This window comes from Podarcis tiliguerta (genome assembly GCF_965153285.1).
Source record: "Podarcis tiliguerta genome assembly, chromosome: 5".
NCBI lineage: Eukaryota > Metazoa > Chordata > Lepidosauria > Squamata > Lacertidae > Podarcis > Podarcis tiliguerta.
In genome coordinates, this window is record NC_139538.1 from 43,937,463 (window position 1) to 43,960,709 (window position 23,247).

General features: G+C 42.5%; 1 protein-coding gene and 1 long non-coding RNA gene across 16 annotated transcripts in view; one reads left to right on the forward strand and one right to left on the reverse strand.

Annotated features, from left to right (window-relative positions):
• The window catches only part of NT5C2 (5'-nucleotidase, cytosolic II), an 82,538-nt gene extending 65,940 nt beyond the window's left edge, over positions 1–16,598 (reverse strand). For 6 of the 15 annotated variants that reach the window (XR_014511646.1, XR_014511647.1, XM_083441552.1 and 3 more), the window contains exons 1-2: positions 16,470–16,597; positions 7,980–8,113 (exon numbers count right to left, since the gene is read on the reverse strand). Coding sequence is in view for 6 of the 15 variants with exons in the window: in XM_083441552.1 (XP_083297678.1) it covers positions 7,980–8,080 (101 nt within the window). In the remaining 9 variants the exon portion in view is untranslated. Of the gene's footprint in view, positions 1–7,979; positions 8,114–16,131 lie in introns of those variants that run through there. The other 9 variants (XM_083441548.1, XM_083441546.1, XM_083441547.1 and 6 more) reach the window with 7 other exon arrangements.
• LOC310678181 lies at positions 16,577–19,478 on the forward strand. Its single transcript, XR_014511672.1, has 2 exons — positions 16,577–16,671; positions 16,772–19,478. It is a non-coding gene; the product is annotated as an uncharacterized lncRNA (long non-coding RNA).
• Positions 19,479–23,247: the final 3,769 nt, after the last annotated feature.

Below are 23,247 nucleotides of genomic sequence, written 5' to 3' on the forward strand. Positions count from 1 at the left end.
GAGAAAGGTGAAGCACTTCAACATGGTTTATGTCACCTGTGTCTTAGTGATCCACAAAAGATACGGATTTCTAAGGGGGGGGGGGGAACAGTTTTTTCCTACTACCTTGAAAAATTGCTACTCATGAATTATAAACATATTGTATAAAATAAATGCAAATACCTGAGTTCTGTTTCTTGGCAGTTGCCAGTAGCAAGGGAGAACGGAAATCCAACTTTTTCCATTGTTTAACCTTTACTAATCACAGCTGTTAACCAAAGAACTGTATGCAATAGTCCAAAGGGTGACTAGAAGTATTCCCTCAGAGTGAAAAAATAGACATCATAGCAATTTGGTGTCTCATGCTCAACCTCCTTCCTGTCTAACTACAAGCACAGTACATGACTGTACTCCTACAATGGGACCAGCCTCACAATTATCACCAAGCCAAATAAATGACTGGAAGTAAGGAAGTAGCACTCTGCTTGTATACAGTGAAGAAGAGCTTCCTAACAATGTTATATCAATGTTATTTCCACTTTGAAGATTATGGTACCAATAACTGCTTATAGATAGGCAGCGTCTTATTACAAAATGTTTCAGTAAGAAAGTAGCTGTAATTCAGTCCCTATTTTTGTTTATACCATAGGCATTTCCCACAAATAGGCTAGAAGAAGATATAATAAGATGTGCAGTTGACATCAGCTATTAGTCTAAAGCCTACTAATGCATGATATGGGGGGGTAGGGGGAATCCTTGTACTGTGCACACTACAGATAAAACACAAATGCAGGCTATGAATGTTTTCCTGGGTCTCATGTTTTATCTTCCTTGAATTTACAGTCAGTATTTGCCATCCTAATTATAAGCTAGTTTTCCAAATGATATTTTATTCAGTAAGTAAGAATTACACAGAACTTGCTACAGTAATACAATTATTGTAAAACAACAGTCAGTTAAACATCTTTCAAAAACTTTGAAGAAATATAAAAGTATATATCTATGCAGTTTCAGTCTCTGGCACCGAGTCAGTAATCAACATTCACCACACTGGTTAAACAAGTCTCAAAATATTACACACAATACTCCACCCAGTATGGTTCAATACAAAACATTTATCAACAGAATTCTTCAGCTCCAAGTTTTAGCTATCATAGCTAAACACATACTCAAGTATCTAAACCCTGAAGTTGTATAGCATTAGAACATACCAAAGATCTAACAACATACCACAGATCTAGTATCAGTAAAGTATTCTTGATTTTTAAAGTAATTATTTTCTCTTGATTGAAACAGTGTCTTTACAGATGTGGTGGTGATGCCGTAGTTATAATCTAACATATGAAATCCAGAACAGGACCTGCACAAGACATTTTGAAGTCTTGGGACAGAATAACAACTACCTAAAACTAATCAGTTGTTCTGGAACTTTAAAAAGATTCCACAATCTCTGCACCCTGGGAGAAAAATTGCAGTAATAAATTAAATAGCTAGCAATTTGCTGCCCTTTCATGGCACCCAAAATCAGCTGCCTAAAGTGGCTTGTCTCACACGCTGCCTAATGGCAGGGCCAGCCCTGAAACAGAAATGGAATGTTTCAACTGACCAATTTGAATGAGGATAATGTGACGTTGGACCTCCATGAAGGTCCATTTTCTGCAGGGGATGGAGGGGATCCTTGGATGGGTTTTCCCTCCCACTTGTTCCACAGGCAGGAATATGCAAATTAGACAAATCTTACCTCACTGTGGGTGGACAACACCTCCAGCTGACAAGATAATCCAATTCAGAAGAAAATATCATGTTAATCTCAGAGAAAAGCAGTGCATCCCATGGATACAAAATGCCAGCTGAACAAAATGCAAGAACTGCAACTATTGAGGAAGAACATCATCCAGTAAAAAGCAAAGCAAAACAAAACAAAAACCCCAAAGAAACCCACATATAAAAAAGATTTGTCCAACTTACAGCCAATAACCAAAACTAGCTTACGACAGGTAGTATTCCTCCATCCCCTGCAGAAAATGAACCTTCACAGTTGATCCAATGTCACATTTTCCTGCTGGGTGGAGGGGATCATCCAATGGGATGTACCACAGCTACTCAGCGAGGCGGGACCAGCTATGGACCTCCTATCCCTACTGGAGAACCACTGGCTGTAGTCCTTGCCAACCAAAAGAAGCTTTGGCAGACGCACAGATATCAATCCTGTAATGTCTCACAAAGGTAGACAAAGAAGACCAGACGGCTTCCCTACAAATATCCCCCAGAGATGCTGAAGGCAGCCAAAATAGAGGTACTCCTAGTAGAGAGAGCAGTGACCCCAGCAGACAAGTCAGAACAGAAACCTCACAACACTTGGAAATGCATCCTCTCAGCCATCTGGAAAGTGTAGCAGTTGAAACCTTCTTTCCCATGGTTTGGGGCTGGAAGGAGAGAAACAGGGAATCACACAAGTGGAAGGATTCCATTCCCTTTAGATAGACATGCAGTGTGCTCGTCTTAAGTCCAAGAGAGTGCCTCTCCCTCTCCTTGTCCAATCTAGGGTGGAGGCAGAAAGCAGGCAACATGACATCCTAGTTCCTATCAAAACTTGAGTTAACCTTAGGAACAAACATAGGGTCCAACTTCAGGATCATTGAATGCGGGTAAAAAACGCAGTGTTCCTTATGCACTATTCACACTGGCATTCTGCTGAGTCATGAATAGGTCCATACAGGGCTGACTCAAGTGTAACACCATCTGTTCTAACACCATGGGCAGATGGGCAAATTCTGCTTAAGATGTGTCCTGGAGAGACACAGCCAATCTACCCTGGTATTTGAAGCACCTGATACATGTTCCACAGTGATAGATGCAAGGTGGTTCTCCGCCCAGTTGAACAGATGTGTTACCTCCCGCAGCAGTGTCAGAGATCTGGATCCACCCTAGTGCAAATATAAGCTTTCACACAAACTTGTCACCTGCTTTGCAGCCCTTGCCTGGCACTGCCACCCTGTGGAGGAATCAGTTTGCCTTGGGGCCTCTGAGCAGCACTGGCCCCCTCCCTTCTGGCCTGACATGTTGGTGGCATCAAGACTTCCTCTTCCAGCTGCCCAGAGATGATCCAATGCCTGTGAAGGCAAGAGTGCCCCTGAACTCTGCCACAGATGCTGCATCACTAAACCCAGGAGAGGAGGGGGAAAAGAAGGCAGTTTCCTGCCCCCTAGAGGAGCAGGAATGAACCTATGCAGGAGAGGCTGGAGTCACTGAGGAGCCCTGAGATCCCAACAAACCACTAAAGTAGACATTGTGCACTCTCTCCCACCAAAACCTGAGGTAAGGCCTGGGACCAAGCCTCAGACCATGGCTGAGGAGAAAAAAGCAGGCCCCAGAAAGGCTATCTGAGGGACCAATCCCCACTCCTTGTACCAAAACCTGCTAGATCCACCAACAGAACTTGGGGTGATGAGCTATGCTGTCAATCACTTGAATAGGAAGTGATGCAAGGCCCAGTGGATGTGGACCCACCAAAACCTCATTCTCTCAGTGGGATGATCAGAAGGCCGACGTTGGTCTAAACTGACTTTTCTCCAGGTCAACTAGCTGCTCCTCTGCAGCTTCTGCCAGCTCCTGGGATGAAGCGAACTTGAGGATACACGGAAGGAGACAGGTCTGATGTCACATTATCCTCATTCAGATTGGTCAGTGGAAACATTCAGTTTCTGTTGCAGGACAGAGTGAGAACAAGCTACTTTAGGCACCTTCACTCTGATGCCAACAAGTTATTTGCAAGTTTAGTGATAGCCTATTTTTGGAAATCCAAGGCTGAGCTACCTCTTGAGGTATGGAACAACAATATCTAGGACATGGCTATTTCAGAGCGATTATCTGGGCTTAGAAGAGTAGCAAACAGTGTTATAAAGAGAGACAACTTTGATGACCCCCCCTTCTTTTCATGAGGGAAGTAGCAATTTCTCCCACCAGTTTTGCAAACATGTTTGTGGAGAGACTATATTGGCCATTAATGCCCTAAGATTATGTAAGAGTATGTTACAATCGTAATGTTGTGTTTATTATTTTTGTGGTGATTGTATTAAATTTGATTTAATAAAATTTTAAAATGGGGAAAAAATTGCAGGTCCACAAGGCTTCACAAATCCCCCCCCCCAATTTTTTAATGCTCATTTGCACAAATCCTCTGCAGTACTTCGGTGGGGCCAAATGGTTTCCCCAAATTAGTCCTTGAATGGCTACACCCTCTTTTTACACTTTAGCCACACCCACTTTGACATATGACCCTTTGAGGGTTGGCCATGGGTTAATGCAGTACAGTGGTACCTCGGGTTAAGTACGTAATTCGTTCTGGAGGTCTGTTCTTAACCTGAAACTGTTCTTAACCTGAAGCACCACTTTAGCTAATGGGCCCTCCTGATGCCGCCACGCTGCCAGAGAACAATTTCTGTTCTCATCCTGAAGCAAAGTTCTTAACCCGAGGTACTATTTCTGGGTTAGCGGCGTCTGTAACCTGAAGCGTATGGAACCTGAAGCGTATGGAACCCGAGGTACAACTGTACTTGGCCTGGAAAAGGCTATCATCTTGGGGGCCTTAGTATTTAACCTTTTCCTTGCATTTTGTTAATAGAAAAGAGAAATATTTAGAAAATTGACCTTCACTTTATTTTTACTAATCAAAATTATATTATTTCTTTCACACACCATTACCACAGCAGGCTCCATAATGACTCTGATTGCTTATGTTTATTTGGACTGTTAATTGTCCTGGGTGCTGAATGGTGGTCTAAGAAGAGGCATAATTTGATGCAATGTGTTAAGTGCCTCATAATCATCTGTGCGACCTACCTTATTGGTTAAGAATTCCACACATGGTGAAATATAAATAAAAAAGGTGCTTTGAATGCTCAAAAGTTCTATATAAAAACTAGTTAATTTAAATATAACCTCTTGTCCAAAGCCTATCAGATAGTCAGTCTAACACTGAAGTACCATATTTTTCCGTGTGTAAGACGCCATGTATGAGATGCCCCTATTTTTGGGGACCCCAAATTTAGAAAATGGGCATATGCACTATCCTAGTCTTATACATGGAAAAGTATGGTAAATCAGGGCTCCCATTCCCAGGGCTGTGTGGATTCAGGCCAGGAAGCAATTCCTTCTTTATTCTAAAAATGTTACAGTGCAATCTTCTGGGATGTCTACTTAGAAGTATGCCCCACTAAATCCAATGGGACTTATTCCAAAATAAGTGTACATAAGATTGCAGCCTTATTTGTTTTGATTTTTACTATTTTAATTAATTTGTACAATCATGCCACTTTTAAAATCATATTGCCTTTTGCTAGTATGCATAAATGACCACTAAAAACAGGAGTGTGTTGCCTTTTTCAAAAAGCAATAATACTTACCAACCAAGGCAAGAGATGTGGGAGGGAAGTCTTACTTTTTTTTCTCCCCTGCAGATTTTTCAAAGTCTCTCATTAGTTACATCCACTTCAGGCTTGCCAGCAGCTGGTAGGTTCAAGATCATTATCACACCAGGGCCTAACATTGGCCCCTAAAGGCAAAAGAACCACCAACAGAAAAATCTATACCTGGAGAAAACTATAGCTTGGACATGGTCAGTGGGATATCTGTGGCAGACAAGCCTTTTCAATGACAAAGTCGGCAGAGAGGTATCTCTGCTCCATCCTAACCCCCTTCAGCCAGCAAATCTGGAGATTAGGAGTGCTTTGTCAGACTGCAATCCTATACATACTAACCTGAAAGTAAAAACTTATGAGGTCAATGAGACTTACTGGGAACGTATGTACAGTGGTACCTTAGGTTACATACGCTTCAGGTTACAGACGCTAACCCAGAAATAGTACCTCGGGTTAAGTACTTTGCTTCAGGATGAAAACAGAAATTGTGCTCCGGTGGTGCGGCAACAGCAGGAGCCCCCATTAGCTAAAGTGGTGCTTCAGGTTAAGAACAGTTTCAGGTTAAGTATGGACCTCCAGGACGAATTAAGTACTTAACCTGAGGTACCACTGTTAAGGCTAGTCACAACACTGAGGCTTCAGAAATGTCAAGCTCAGTTTTCAATAAGATTCCAAACGTGAAACTGATCAATGAGACCTAGAGAAGTAACATGGACTACAAGGAAGAAAGAAAAGAGGAGGAGGAGCTAGAAAATAGTGTTAAAAAATATGAATTATTGAGATTTTCAACATGACTCCATCCAGGTCATTTGACCACCTTGCAAGTTGGACATTTTTAAAGCTATAGAAATTATTTCATTCCTTGCCAACTTTTAAAACTCAGAATTCTCTTATACCATATGCACATATCTGTATCTGACACAAGAAGACATCCACTGATGATTACTTGATATAAAATTAATTTCTTCTGTTAAAAACCACATGTCCTCAATATGTGTAGCTATATTTATGAAACATCCATGGAATATGTAGCAATGTGGCAGGGCTATTATTGTTGTCTTGACACCACTGGCACTGGCAAAGCAACAGCTGGAAAAAAAATATTTTCCATTACATCCACCAAGTCTGTCATCAATCTTTCCTCCGCACAAGTAGGGACAGGCTATTTTTAATATTCAGATGAGCCAAAAATAATATAGGGATGACAACCAAGTAGAACTATTTCCTCTTAACCACCTGTTGACAGTTTTAGGCTTTGTTCAACACCAACTGATTGTCTCTTCTCCGTACTAGCAAAGAATTAAACTTAGGTTTAATCTACGGTCACATTCTCTTAATTCTCCTACTTTCCTCTCCAAGTTAATTACCGTATTTTTCGCCCTATAGGACGCACTTTTCCCCCTCCAAAAATGAAGGGGAAATGTGTGTGCATCCTATGGGGCAAATGCAGGCTTTCGCTGAAGCCTGGAGAGTGAGAGGGGTTGGTGCACACCGACCCCTCTCGCTCTCCAGGCTTCAGGAAGCTATCCGCAAGCCTGCGGAGCCCGGCAGGAACTCCCACGGGCTCCGCAGGCTTGCGGATAGATGCTTGCAGCCCGAAGTCCAGGGAGCGCGGCACTGCGCACCCCGGGCTTAAGGCAGCTATCTGCAAGCCTGCAGAGCCCAGCTTGAGTTCCCGCCGGGTGCCACAGGCTTGCGGATAGTTGCCCTAAGCCCGGGGTGCGCAGCGGGCTACAGCGCCGTGCTCCCCGGGCTTCGGATAGCAGCAAGCTCTGGGAGCGATGGCGAAGTTGAGCACAACCTTGCCATCACTCCCGGACCCCCAGCCCTGAGGCTAAAAACAAAGCCAAGACAGCTAGCGGGATCCATCCCGCTCGCTGTCATGGCTTCTTTGCTCTTTGGGGCTCGGGGGGGGGGGAATAATTTTTTTTCTCTTTATTTCCCCCCTCCCCCCCCAAAATAAGTGCGCCCTATTGGGCGAAAAATACGGTAGTTCTATTTCATAACATTACAAGCCCAAACCCTCTCTAATTATGCCAACTTTGATGTTATTCACTCATTTGTGGAGAGTAAAGTAACAGGGAATTCTCCTTTTTAACCTTAAAAATCTGTTTCTAATCTTAAAAAGTAGAAAAAGCCTACATAAATCAATTTAAATATTATGTATATGCCACCTAAATAAAAAAAATAAAACAGTTGTCTAGATCTTGGGTCATAACACTGTTGCAATATAGCAGGGGTAACAATACCACAACTCACAAAAACAAGCATCCCTTCTAGCTCCTCTTTGCCTAAGAATGAATAACACAATGGTGGAAGCAACACAATCCTGCAAACATCAAGTTATGCAATATAAATAGACAGATTGAATGACACTGCCAGAGACATGCACAGTAAAAAAAGAAGAAGCCACGTCTGAGTTGAGGAGAGAAACCAGCAGTAAGAGATGCAGGGGCCTGTGGAAGGGAAAGCAATGCCAGCTGGCTCTCAACCATGTGAAGATATTTGAATGTGGTCCTTAGGGCTCTGGAACTTTGCTTTTTCCTGCAGTAAAATGCTTTCCTTACATAAAGAGCTTACCGGTGATATGCTTCCCGACGATACTTCTTCATAGCATAGCCATCCATATTTGCAGGAAGATCTGCTGCATTTTGCAGTCTGTCACTCCATGAAGTTGTCATTTTGTTGTTGTTTTGTGCAATTGTCACTTAATTCTGAAACAACAAATGAAGATACTTTTTTAGTTTGTAATGTATGTCTCACCACTCCCTGTTTTTAAAAAGAGTCATAAATACTTGGGGGAAAGCAAGTGGCTGATAAAAACAGTTATCTTAGTTGTAAAAAAACCCAAAACAGAGACTCTAGCATACTTGTGGGGGTATATACTTCAGTATGCATGCTTCAACAAGCTTGCTTCAACAAGAATGCTGTGCAATCTGAATGAATGCTTCTAGATTGCATCAACAGAAGTACAGTGTCTAGATCAGGTTTCCTCAACCTCGGCCCTCCAGATGTTTTGAGACTACAATTCCCATCATCCGTGACCACTGGTCCTGCTAACTAGGGATCATGGGAGTTGCAGGCCAAAAACAGCTGAAGGGCCGAGTTTGAGGAAGCCTGGTCTAGATCATGGTAAACAATGGTGCAGCTCTCTTCTGCTCATGTCTAGTTCTGGGAACCAACATTAAAGAAGGATATGAACAAACTGGAATGCATGCAGAGGTCAATAAAGTTGGTGAGGAGGTCTGAGGACCAAGCCATTGGAGAAAAGATTGAAGGAGGTATATGTGGTTAGCCTGAAGAAAAGATTATTAAAAGGCAATAAAATAGCCATCTTCAAATAACAGGAGCTATCACACAGATGATGATAGCTGCTCCAGAAGATTGGATGCAAGCCATTTAAATTAAAAGGAAAATGATTTAGACTAAATTTTAGGAAGATCTTTTTGACTTTATGGGCCATTTGACAGTGGAACAGACTGTCTGGGATGTGATAGACTCCTTTTCATTTGAATTTTCAAAGGAAGGACTGGATTGTCACCTAACAAGGATGCTGTAGTAGTGCATACCCTGCATCAAGAGCTGCTTAGGTACATCAGAAGTCATCTAGTCTATGTTTCTATGAGTACTACAGAAAGAGAAAGAACCTACCTAAATTACATCCATTTATTAATGGAATATCAAACTTATTTACACAATTTAACATTTACAATAAAGAATCAACAGCAACAGACCAACAAGTGCAGGTCTCTCGTGTCTCATTCTGTGTAACAACACACTTGGAGGGAGTATAGGAGCAAGCAGATAAAGCACTATAAACAAGGCATACTGAAGCAGTTTCTCCAGAAACCAGCACAAGCACGAAATGGTCTTAAATTGTCAGACAAGGAGCTGATGAAAGGGAGAAACAGGAACCATCAGTTGCAAATGTATCAGGTTTGACTTGGCCTTTGGCCTGTTTGATATTGTGACTTGGCTTCTCCATCAACTGCCTCTTGAAAAGTCTGAGGACATTTTCCAGTCTCCAGCCACAATCACTCCAGCAGCAACTAATAAAAGGATAATATCCTTATGGTATCACAATTATGATTTGTAAATCATTAAACACAGGAAAGACTTAAAGTATAAAGTTTTTACAACCATCAATTTAGGTCAGCTGTGCTGACAAATGTGGCCCAAATTGCTCAATTTTCAATCTCTTTGCATTTTGCCATTTAAAACTTTCCTAAACTGACATGTTAATTCCTTGGGGGTGGGGGCAGCCCCAGCCAACAGAGAGAATGAATGCATTAAAGGACTGAGATAAATTTCCTTTCCATTCATCATTTCAGTAAGAGAGATGGTTAGGAATACATATGGGGAGAAGCGAACAGAAGTAATTAAAATTCATACATCAGTTCCATATATGTAAGGAAGCCCTTTTTTTGCTTACAAGCAATACATAAATTAATAAAAATGTATGTTTCTCAACAACCTTCAGCTCCCTAGAAGCACAGTTTTTCCATATAAGCAGTTTACTTCAGCCAAAAATCATCAACTAATGGAACATTAGTTGGCAAGTGCCTCTCCCCCTCCAAACATAACTTTAAATCTGACACTGGGATCCAAATAGCAAATACCCAAACACCAAAGCGGATCAATAAGTACAGAGGTTTAATTCCAGTGATGAAAATGGATTATGACTTCTACCAAAATTTCCATAGGGTCATACTTGAATTCTTACTTCAGTACAGTGGTACCTGGGGTTAAGAACTTAATTCGTTCTGGAGGTCCATTTTTTATTTATTTTTTATTCAGAGGTCCGTTCTGAACCTGAAACTGTTCTTAACCTGAGGAACCACTTTAGCTAATGGGGCCTCCTGCTGCCGCCGCCACGCAATTTCTGAAGCAAAGTTCTTAACCTGAGGTACTATTTCTGGGTTAGCAGAGTCTGTAACCTGAAACGTCTGTAACCCGAGGTACCAGTGTAAATAAAGTGGATCCAATCCCTTGTAACTCCATTCCAAGTTATTTTACTGCTTTCACCTCTGTCCATACCAACTGACACAACGCAATACAGATTTCAAGCTGCTATGATGAATCAGAAAGGAGGATGCAGGAACCTTGTACAGTACAGATCTTCCTTTGGGTTAATGATTTTGTTTACTTTAACAAATGTTTCTTTTCAAATGATGCGAAGGGTACAAGTTAAAAATAAGTTGAGCTGAACCCTGAAATACTTTTGTAAGTCAGTAGGATAAGTATGTTAACAGCATAGGCGGCTAGCCAGCTAAAATTCTGAACTATAAAGTCTATGGCACCTTTCTTAAATTACAAAAACTTATTTTAAAGGCCAAGCATCTGTAAATAGCTTCAAATAAATATAGAAACCTGTAAACATGCCAAGCACATCAGAAACAACCTTCTGCAATTTATTTCAATTACAGTGCTCCTAACACTATTATAACTAAGCAACTGACTGTTTCTGCTCCAAAGATAATTTCAAAGAACATCTACCATATTGCATGCTTAAGGTATAAAGCCTTTTCCCAGGCTAACATGATGCATATGAGGTGTCTGTATGCAAGCAATGCACATTTCAAAAATAGAACACAACACATATAGGTTATTCTCCCCCCCCCTTTTTTTAACACAGCACTGAACTAAATATTGCAAATGCTGACAAATTAAGTAGCTTTCCACAGAGATCTGACAATTAAAAAGTGGAGAGGTGGAATTGCCAGACAGTTCTTTTATTTTTTTGAACACGGAGCTCAAATATTTTTGTAGCTTGTTATAAATGGATGGGGTGTTTTGTTTGTTTGTTTGTTTTTGTATACATCCTCCTTTCAGTTAGCATGGTTTCAGTACTTTGACCTGACCAGCTAACAGAATTGGGTGGTAGAACAAAAGATGTGTGATGACCCTGCTTTTTCTAGTTCCTTCACAATAAGCTTGCATAACAAAAGTTTTAATACCCAGAGCATACACATATATACACACATATATAGATAAACAGCGGAAGGCTTCTAACATTCTATGAGTACTGTATTTCCAAGTCCCTGTATTCATCACTAAAAGGCATTCAATTTATTTGTTTATCTTATTGGGATCAGCACCTTACAATCAATGAAACTTCATTGCACCAATAGGGGGCAGTAAATGTTATCTTCCTTAGCTCACAGATAATCCCAACACAGATAATTTATTTTAACATTTCATCAGCAGAAATGAAAACAGAACTGAGAAATATTGAATATTATTTTACTGATTAAAGGATACAACCTCAAAATATATTCCTATAAAACCCTGCCAACTAACACAAAGGATTCTCACAGAAGCTTACAGTAAAAAACATGCAAAATTCAATGAAACCAACAGTTCTAAGCACCACTAAGTTTAGGGCTTCTGTTTCACAAACAGGTCTTAGCATTATTTTTAAATATTTCTGCTTATTAACAAGGAGTGTTCTTTTTTAGACAAATCAATAACTATAAAAATGCAACTAAATGTACCTGATAAATTGTCTAATTTTATTTCATGCCTTTTTATATCCCACCATGCTATTTGTAGAAATAAGGGGTGTGTTATAAATACATTTAATAAATAAGCAAATGTATCCTGTTATATGTAATAAGAGTGGGAAAAGAACAGAGAGGGATCAGTAACTCCTTACATCAGGGGTGACTAACCACTGAAGTTTGGGCCCACTATGTTGAACGTATAGCTTCTAGTAGTTACAAACTATGCATCTGAGCCATGGGGGACTAACAACAGGGACTCCCCTAAACATCTCAATGATCAGGCATATATCAGGCAGTCCTTAAGATATCCTAGCCCCATGTTGTTAAGAATCTTGTAAATTAATAAAAGAATTTGAACCTGGCCTAGTAACATATGGGCAGACATTGCAAGCTTTTAAGAACTGGAGCTATGTGCTGGCGGTAATCTTTCCCCATCAGTAGTCCAGATGCAGCATTTCCCACCCGCTGGAGCTTCTGGACCAGGCACAAGGGCCACATAGAGCTCATTGAAATAATTGAGTCATGAAGTTACCAATGCATGAATTACTGTAGCCAGGCTATCCCTGTCCACAAAAGGCCACAGTTGGTGCACTAGCTGTAGTGACTAAATGCCTAGCCACTGAGCCTCAAGTGACAAAGATGAATTCAGGAATAACCCCCAAACTATGCAACTGTGCTTTCAGAGGTAGAGTAACCCCATTCAGGAATGGAAAATGGCCAGCCTCCCAGACACTGGAACCACCCACCAACAGCGTCTCCATATTCTCAGAGTTCACAAATCTGTTCATTAGCCACCATCCATTCCACAACTGCATCCAGACAATATTCCAGACCATGCTCAGCCTCTCTTGACTCATATATTATGATGAAATAGAAGGTGCTGCACTGGACACCTTGACTGGACTTGCAAAAACTTCTACACCTAAGGCACTACAGAACTGAGCAACTTAATCCTTGAAGTGCCATGCAAGCTGCTCACAGCATGTTACCAAGTGCTCCAAAGATGCATCTACTACTTCTAGTACAGTTAGTCTCCAAACCACCTGAAATACCTTTGCTGGATGGGTCATCAAGGAAGCAATACTGGCAGCAAAGTAATTCTTCACTGCAATTTTTTTCTTTGACTACCACTTTAATAGGCAGAACTGTGTAATGTAAGAAGTGTTTGATCAGCTTTGGAGCAGGTTTTCCACCATACATGCTCCAGTTGTCTTCCAGCTTGCTTCACTGACTGCAACTCCTCAGTAAAGCAAGGCATAGTTTAGGCCCTGCAGCATCAGACAGAACCCTCAGGAACAATCACATCAACAGCCCTCATCATCTCCCCATGCCACAATGACAACAGGGCCTCAACAGGATCACTGGGCTCTATCCACTGAGAAATCCCACAGAGCAGTCAGGAACCTATACAATTCCATTAGTCTCCAAGGGAAGACTATCCAAATTGGTCCCCTCCCCTGAAGGGGCTGCTGCCCAAAGTCCAAACTTCACTAGGAAGTGGTCTAACCATAGCAACAGGGTTACAAATGCCACTCCTATATCCAGACCATCCTTTTCCCCACCTGGGTGAATACTAAATCAAGGATATGCCCTGCTCTGTGCACTGAGCCAGTGACTATCTGGGACAGCTATCCATGGCTCCTAAGGAGCTAACAAAACTGTTAGCCAGCAGAGGAGAATGTTCCTTAGTTCCTCCAACACCACACCATAAACAACCTCAGTCAGCTTGATCAGGGAGGTAGTAGGGTAGGTGGTACAACAGCATCCCCAGACTATATCCGTGACCCATAACAGGCCCTCCAGTCGAGCTCCTAAGTGGAAAGGCTTCCTAGTGAGAAAATGAGCTGCTATGAACAATGGCAATGCCTCCCCGCCAGACTTCTAGTCTGGTTTGGTGTTTCAGTGAGTACCCAGCTGGGTAAAGCTGTGTCAGGTCAGACAGACCCACCCAGCTCCCCCACCAGGTCAGCCTGTTCATCCATGATAAGAGCATGGATCAACACAGTCTTATTATGAAGAGACCTGCTGTTCAAGAACAAAACCAGGCTATTGGGCACAGTGGATGATATCAAAGATGGGGTGGACACAGCAAAGGACAGGATGCATGCATCTATAAACACTACTACAACCCACCCACCATGCCATGGCCTCTCCACATTCAGCAGGATAACTGATATCCTTGGACCTGCTTATCCTCTCTCTTTCCTACATACATGGGATAGCTCAGTGGGTAGAGCATATATCTCCAAGCATTCCCTACCACAACACACAACTGCTTCAGGCTTTCACAATAATCCCCCATGGCTCATCCTTTTTTCCTGGTAGTATCATAAAAAAGGAAACATGGGGAAAACAAACTAGCATTTATACCAAAGTTTTAACCTTCTTAGACACTGATCCACCAATTATCAGTGGATCACAAGCTTGCATAAGTACTGAAAGTTTGGGCTGGTTCTAAATCAACCAGTATATACTCAGGTAATTAAGCATTTTTTCAAAATGTTCTAGATGCATGTTTCTGTGGTATATTCTGCTAACAATTAAACACTGTTTTGTCTAGGTGAACACAAAACCAAAAGTGAGCAGGCCAGATGGCATTTTCAGAGTGCACTAAGTTCAACTACTGGCACATCTGAGAGTTTAATTATTTGCAGTTCCAGGAATGGCTGTTAATATTACAAAAATACAAATAAGACATACTTGGTCATTTGGCCAATGCATGCTTACAGCAGAATTGTTAAATGTTGCAACAAAACACTCATGACAGATATTCTTAAAAGCTTGAATGGATAGAGAAATCTGCCAATTTGGCAGCCATTTCTCTGCTGTAGGTTGGTGGTGCCAAAGCGAACAAAATTTAAATAAAGTGAAAGAAAATATAATCCCAATCCCTATGGAAGGTTGCCTGAAATATATGACATAACGGTAGACCAACTGCCTCTATCAGAGTGCCAGGCCAACACTATACCGAATTTGCCCCCTCTTTATCCACCAGATTTCATGATTGTGTATAATGAAGTGACACGAAGAAGAAAATGTCAGCAGTCTTTCCAAACTGCTGTTCAATCTCAGGACAAGGGCCAAATGTAGTGGATTTTAGCATAGATTTCATGGTACCTAAGTAACTGCACTACTAAAACCTTGGTTTTAACAAAATGCCAGTCTCTACCCCTACAATTAGCTATCTTGACTGCATGTTTTCTATTCAGCGAGTTTTGCAGATCACTCAGAGTCAAACATACTCACCAAGCGATTTCTACATACCAACAAAAATCACCTCAAGAACTTCCCCCACCTCAAGAACTTCCCCTCTTCGAATTTTGAAAAATGCAGCCCTTCAGTGACTGTGCAAGAGAAATGGAAGTTTCACAGAATGTAAGTAAAGACAGCTGCAGTGATGGAGTAAGAAGAACAAAACGTACAAATTAAAGGCTTGCTGTGCCATGCAGCTGGATGCAGCAACCTCTTTCAGGCTGCAGCATGAGATGGAAGGGAATTGATGAAGACAGACATTGGTGTCTGAATCGTGCAGCAAGCAATATCTTCTTTTAAAAGTGTTGTTCCTGTCAAGAGTTATCAGGCGCCAAACTAGGGAAAGAAAGCCACACAAATCACAGGCCTTTGTGGAGACAAGAAAGAGAAAGTTGATTTCCACAATCACTGCCCACCTTCTTACACAAAAGATGATTTTTATGTCAACATCTGGCTGGGGGTGTGTGGGATGAAAAAATAATTTTCACTAAGATCATTTTTGTGCTGCCACGAGAGAGTGTTTCTACTCAATCCTCAACAGAACATAGGAAGCAAGCACCACAATTTCACTCTGTCTCTCTCCCCAATGGAAGAAAAAGAAGAAGAAGCTACGTGTCTCCAGTTTCCTGTTATTAACACCGCACTAGTTAAGAGTTATGGATACCATTCAGTAAGGAGAAGAAGATGAGGCAGCACCACTGCACTAGAAATACTGAAGAGAGGAGAAAATACTCAAGAGCCACTCACGGGGCGTGGGGGCGGAGAACCCTGTTAACTTTAAGCATCACTTAAAAATGGGGAGCGGGTGCACTCCCGACTCAAATCCTGCCCCTTTCTGGAATGGGAGCTTGGGTTTTTTTCTACTCAAGTCCATCACTCATATTTCACACACTCACAAACTCTCTCTCTCTCTCTCTCTCTCAGACACACACATACATACAAAGAGAAACAGAGAAAGAAAGTTATAGTGCTTCCACCCAGCAGGCCAACGTGAGGCACCTTCCCCAGCTCCCTCCTCTCCCACAGGATGGGATTTCAACCGCTCATTTCCCCGCGGCGCGGAAAACGGCAGTGACGCCAGGTGGGGAACGGGGTCCTTCCTTCCTCCCTCCGTGAGGGAAAAGAGAGAGACCCGTCTCCCGCGTCATTTTGGGGGTTTCGTGACAGAACTACGACGCGCTCTCTTCCTCTTTCCCCTGCCTCAGGAGTGGGGGCGGGTGGGGGGGGTTCGCCTCTCTTCCCGCCACCCCCCTCCCCCGCCGCCACGGGGGCGCGAGAGGCCAGTCCGTTGCTTCCCGGCCTCTGTCCCGCTCACCTCTCCCAGCGCGCGCGCGGCTCTCACTCGCCCCTCGCTCTCCGCGAAAAAGAAATCGCACAACTGAACTGCCGCAGCACTGGACCTCGCGCACACCGCGCCTGCGCGAGCTAGCCCTTTCGTTGCCTCCCCCTTCCCGCGGTTAGGGACCGAGGAGAACGTGACGCTTTACAGCAATGCCGCAAACGCAGCCAGGAAGCCGGTAGGCCGCACTCAACGGCTGAACGCAAGCGGGGAGGGGGGGTTGGGGGGGGGACAAAGTTTTTTGTCTTCTACTTGATTAGTTGGCGTACATTTTTCAGGTTTTATGGATCGGCGACCACCTGACAGTGAAGCTGGGGGTAACTAGAAACAAGCGAGGAAAAACACTGAACCAGCCGGACAAACCTTTACCAAACGTTGGCGCAATAGAAGCGACAGGTGTCAAACATCATCTGTCGTTGTCAGTCCCACCCTCGAACCTTAGGATGAAGGATGGGATGATGATGATGATGATGATATAATATCCCTGATATAAAAGGAAAAAGGATTGGAAAGTGAAGAGGAAAACCAGGGAAATTTCAGCACCAGGGCTTTTGTACTCTTAAAAGAATGACCAGGTGGAGTGGAGGAGGTAGTTCTGGGTGGGGAAGAGACAGCTGGAAGTAGTTGGTCCTTATAGCCAGGGTGGTGGAGAGGCAGGGCCAGGGCTATCATTAGGCCAACTAGGCGGGTGCCATGGGCACAAACCTCAAAGGGACCTTTGAGGGGTTTTACAATTCTATACAGCTTATTCAAAATGATTTGTGTGCTTTGTATTTGAGAAAGGTGATCAAAGATTGTTGCATTACAAAATAAAAAAAAATCCTTCCAGTAGCACCTTAGAGATCAACTAAGTTTGTTATTGGTATGAGCTTTCGTGTGCATGCACACTTCTTCAGATACCCTTCAGATACCTCTTCAGATATTCAGGGTATCTGAAGAAGTGTGTATGCACACGAAAGCTCATGCCAATAACAAACCTTAGTTGGTCTCTAAGGTGCTACTGGAAGGAATTTTTTTGTTTTGACCTACGCCAGACCAACACGGCTACCTACCTGTTGCATTACAGTAAGCCCGCAATTTATGAGGGGATTACGTTCCGGGGGTTGCACCTAAAGTCAAAATCACATATAGTCAAAACACATTGGGTTCAATGGCAAATGGGGTTGCAAAAGTCTTTTCCCGAGAGGTCCCTCTGACTCCTCCACTGCTGCTGTCTTGCTCTCTCCCACTCAGGCCCCTGCCATCTTGGTCACACCATTATTCTTCCCACTTATCCAGATCACCAAACAGTGGCAGGAAGGAGGGTTTTTTTTTCCTTTTTGAAAAATGTTATCTAGGCAAGTGTACTGTCCTCTTGCTTATAGCATAGCTGTGGCTCTGGTTGCATGTGTGCCGCAGCTAATCAGTGAGGTAGGCCATTGCTGTCCATTTTGGCACCATTGATTATTTAAAGGCATTTAAAACTTTTTTGGACAAATCGGACTGCATTAGCTGTAGTGGTTTATTTATGTTTTCTATGTAAAAAAACCAGAATCAATATTCCTTCAACCTGTCTCAAAAGCACTGTAGATCAAACAAACCCTTTCAATTTCTTCAGGATGTGTGATTGAACCTGTTTTCTCATGCAGTTTCCTTGCCGAAGAGCAAGGAAGAAAAAATGCTGGTAATTTGTGTACCATCCCTGAACAAACTAAAGACTACATGCCATGCGCAAGGGGGAGGAGAAGGGTCTAGCAAATGAAAACGCAAGAAGGAAGTTGACTGACTGGGCATTGGTATAGTTGGTATCGCTCCAGCTGGATCAGAGTCAGATCTGACAGTTTCTACAATGAATAGCCTCCCACGCGCTTCTCATACTAGTAGCTATTATGAAATAACAGAATAAAGTTCAGGTTTGTGTGATAACACTGGCAAATACTTAGGACCTCCAGTTAAAAATGTTCATATTACGAAAGCTTTTTTTGTTAAAGCTGTTTCCATCACATCCTTTTTTAAAAGCAACACTTTCCTTATTACATGTATTTATTATATTTATAATCCTGCTTTTGAGGAAAACAAATAAATATATCCCCAAGCAGATTACATAACTTGAAGTACAATACTCAATGCAGTGTTTTTGTTTTTTTAAAGAGGAATTTGAGGCACAAAATTAAACCCAACAGTACATTTATGCATTTGTGGGTGCCAGACACTTAATCCATGGACTCAAGAAGTGTTAAGAGAACAAAGGGAAAGGCCATTAAGAAGGCAAAAGCTCTGAGCCAAATAGCAAAGAGGTGGGGCCCCTCCTCCAGCTCTTAGATAGTCAGAAGGACAAAAGCCAGAGTTTAGAGTCTGTGTGTAATATGAGCTAGAAGTAAAAGCTGCTGGATGAAAAGCCAGAGAAGCAGAGCATGATGTTTGATTTCTGTTTGAATCCAAGGCTGCAGCTGTAACAGAAACAAGATCCTTTTGGGGTGTTAATGCTGTGAACCCATCCGTTGTAGCCTCAGGTTGTATACATGTGTAAATAAACTATATATCATAAACACACAACAATCTCTGCCGTGCCTCATTGGCAAAAGGAAAACATGAATCCTGGGTGAGTGTCTGGAACCCTTAGAACCTCACACTGCAACAATACTAGACAGAGACTGCAGAATGTTAGGAAGATCCCTTATACTGGTCCCTGTAGACGGACTTGCAGCAGTCCTCAGATTAATAAACATATTAAAATTAAAAAATCTGGCACTGCTACATAGAATTGCATCATTCCAAAAATGAGTAGTCCCTGAAATATATTTTGAAAGTTCAGGTTCTGAAGGCAGATTAAAGGAAGGTCTCCAGCACAAACCTTTTCCAGCCCTGCTAGTAGAGATCATTTCTAAATAGATATGTTGGGTAATGAACTTGAGATGTTCTGCATCCCAAACATGTTACTAAGCCTTTGTAATGTTAGAAGGATATAAAATGTGGCCTTAGTGAAGGACATTGCATGGTGTGTGTGTGTGTGTGTGTGTGTGTGTGTGTGTAAAAAATGGTTTGGGAGATACTTGACAAAGCTGAGCAGCTTTTTAAAATAGAGCAGCTGAAGAGATAAGGAGAAACAACTAAGTTGAGAAGCTGAGGAAGAGAAGGAAGCAGATGGACAAAGATTCAGAAAGTAGAGGAACCATGAACATTGGCAACAGACTGTGACAGAAACAGGAACATGCTTTCTCCTGAGTCAGATCATGGGTCCATCTAGATCAGTACTGTCTATTCTACATTGCCTGCCATTAATTCTTCAAGGTTTTATTTTGGAATTTTCTAGCCCTGCCTGGAGATGCCAGAGGCTGAACCTGTGACATTTTGCATGCAAAGCATTTCATAGAATCATAGAATCATAGAGTTGGAAGAGACCACAAGGGCCATCGAGTCCAACCCCCTGCCAAGCAGGAAACACCATCAGAGCACTCCTGACATATGGTTGTCAAGCCTCTGCTTAAAGACCTCCAAAGAAGGAGACTCTACCACACTCCTTGGCAGCAAATTCCACTGTCGAACAGCTCTTACTGTCAGGAAGTTCTTCCTACAATTGCTTCTTCAATACATTTGTTATAATTAAATTAACTGTTCTGAATTTAAAAGATACATGTGTTTGTGTTAATTAAGACTTCAAAGTGATTGTGTTCTGCCTTTTCTCATCCATTGTACTGTGCTCATTACACCTTAATGTCTATCACATGTTCTTTTTGGGACATTCTCCCCTCACACAATTACAGTCCTGTGAAAGGAAGAGCAGGGCTGCTCCTGCTGCTTCCACCCCCAATGTTTGCATCCTCACTGGTCCTGTCTTCTGCCATTCATGCATTCAACAGGGAATATCTGAATTGGGAGGTTTGCTATACATAAACATAGGTTTCCTATATGATTTAGAACCCAGCAAGCATGGTTGCAATCTCTTTCTCACACAAGTGTAATTACTTGAAGGTAGAATTCCTGAAAGGACTATTGTTCATGCTGGCTAGGGCTGATGGGATTTAGAGTCCAACAATATTTGGAAGGCTACAGTTTAGTCACCTCTCCTTTATTGGATTTAAGGCTGCAATGTTATACAGTGGTATCTCGGGGTACAAACGCTTCAGGTTACAGACGCTTCAGGTTACAGACTCCGCTAACCCAGAAATAGTACCTCGTGTTAAGAACTTTGCTTCAGGATGAGAACAGAAGTCGTGCGGCGGCGGCAGGAGGCCCCATTAGCTAAAGTGGTACCTCATGTTAAGAACAGTTTCAGGTTAAGAACGGACCTCCGGAACAAATTAAGTTCTTAACCAGAGGTACCACTGTACAGAGTTGTTTTGAATACTGTATTTACTCTCTGCCTACTAACCTAACTTCTGGAGGCAGCTTGCAATATCCTTATGGGTTTTCTATCATATTTCTGGTAATAGGACTACCAGTGTGGGTTGGACTTGACAAAGGAGTGTAAATAGCTTGAGATGTTCAGGTGACATGTCTTTATGAGAGCTAATTGCCATATGAAAGATTACTGTGTGACACAGGACTAGCCTGGGATATTGCAAATAGGGGGGAAATTATGAGAGGTAGACAGGGAGCAATGGGAGAATGCTTCCTTGTCTAGCTACAAATGATGTATTCTAGGCTTCCATGTGTGAATAAAGGAGGCAGGTTGCAATTTTTGGAGACAGTGGAAAAGATAAACAGAGGACTTGTTAAGCTCCAGAAAGTACCATTTGGAGAGGGAATCTGGAGATCTGATGTGGCACAGTGGATTTGGCTGACTGTTGGAATGTTAAGTTGTCCCTCTTGCTCAATCTGTGTACTTACAAATAAATTAAAATATTACAAAACAGCAAAAGCCTCCAGTGACCTCATTCCAAAGAAAACTAAATCTGGGTAAGTGCTGTGTCCCTGGAACTTCCACAGCACTTGGAAGCTTTCCAACAGCAAAGCAGGCTTGTCCAATTGTCTAGAGGTAGATATTTACATGCATCCAGGGAGTAAGCTAGTGAGTAATTACAAATCTTTCTCCAACATTTAAAAGAGAGAGAGAGAGAATGGTAATATAACATATTTCATTTTATTTTAACAATCAAAAGAGCAATGCTTCATATGAGGCTTATAGGAATCAACATCCAACATTTATTTCAGTACATATTTTGAAATACCAGCCCATGTCCTTGAACTCTTAAGTACTGCTTTGGTTGCTCTTTTCTTCTCTTTTATTTCTTGAGATCTTATGTGTTCGATGTAAGTTTTTAAAAAATCAAAGTTTTTATTACTTGCATATGCAGTTCCATGGGTTACACATATGAGTGCATTTGTTTTCAGATATTCAGCTGCAGGCATAAATCAGGAGTAAATATGCACAACACAGGAAGCACTTACCCAAGATTAGAGGGGAAGATACTGAAGAACAGTGGTATTTCCCAGCAATCGGTAACTTCCAGAGGATATTTGGACATCAGTTCACAAACTCACAGATGATGCAGGACATGACAGTGCTCTCCACCTCTAAGTCTCCCTTTAAAAAGCTGGGGGGGGGGATGAAGAAGACCTGTAGCAACTAACAAGATCTGACCCAGGTGGAGAAGCAAAGGGTGAGATTCCTGTTCTCTACACTGTGGACTCTTTTTAGTTGCCAAGACTAGTCTGGATCCCAGATAGATCATCATAATTATCATCGTACTCACGATTATTCTGAAATGTGTTCCAAGTTGAGCAAAAGGGAAACCTTCTTTAGAGAATTCTGATGTAAGTGGTCAGCATGAAGTCAGCTGGTAAAACATGTAGCTACAGCCCTGGTTTAATAGTGTGCTGAAAAATGCATGAGCGTCACAGAGCCCATTTGCGGTAAAAGATGCTAAGAGAAAGCTTCCGTTTTTCATTTGGAAACCAGGCAAAAGCAGAGCCAGGAGAGTTGTAATGTACGGTTTTACCAGGCTCCGCATGAAAGTGGACTGTGTGCAATGCTGATCACAATTATTTCAGAGTTGCCAGCTTTATTTAGTTGAATTGGTAGGTGTCATGACCCTCACCCTGAGCAACAGCTTGTACCCCAATTTTGACTCAGGTGAAGAGGGACCAGCCAGGTAAGGTGGAACAGCAGCACAGGAGGCAGTGGTGGCACACAGCAACCCAGGCAGCAACATTATACCAGAGAGCTCATAAGCCAGGACCCATCAATACAAGGACCCCTGAATTTGAATCTCCAGATGAAGAAACTCCTGAGCATGTATGTCACGGTGATCTACACACACACGGGGGGGGGAGGGAGCTGACAGGAGCGAGCCAGCAGGTGTTTATTACCAAAAATGGGATTCACAAAGGAGTGTCAGGCCTAGTGAGCACAGCAACTCAAGCAAGTCTTGCCGCTATGAAGCAGTTGCGGAGACTGAAGGCCCTCATCTCCCCACAGCTGCTTAAGTCCCCACCTCTCCATGGTTTCCCTAAACAATCTGAGTGCACCTATGTGAAGCTAACTTCTCCTCTACCCTCTTCATGCCTATCCTGGTTCTGGGAGACCGGGGGGGAGGGGGGGAGGAAAGCTTGTTGCAGCAGGAGGGGGAGACATCCATGCCTCCACCAGCCAGATTCATCTCTTCCTCTTGGACTCCCTTCTCTCCTGCTTCAGCTTCTGGACTTCTCTCTGCCACAGATTCCCTCCACTCACTAAGCACTGTTACCTCTTCAGCTTCTAGCATGTCCTCCCAGTCTTCTCCCTCTGACCACTCATTGTCATCCCACCCAATCCCATGGCTCTGAGCCTTTT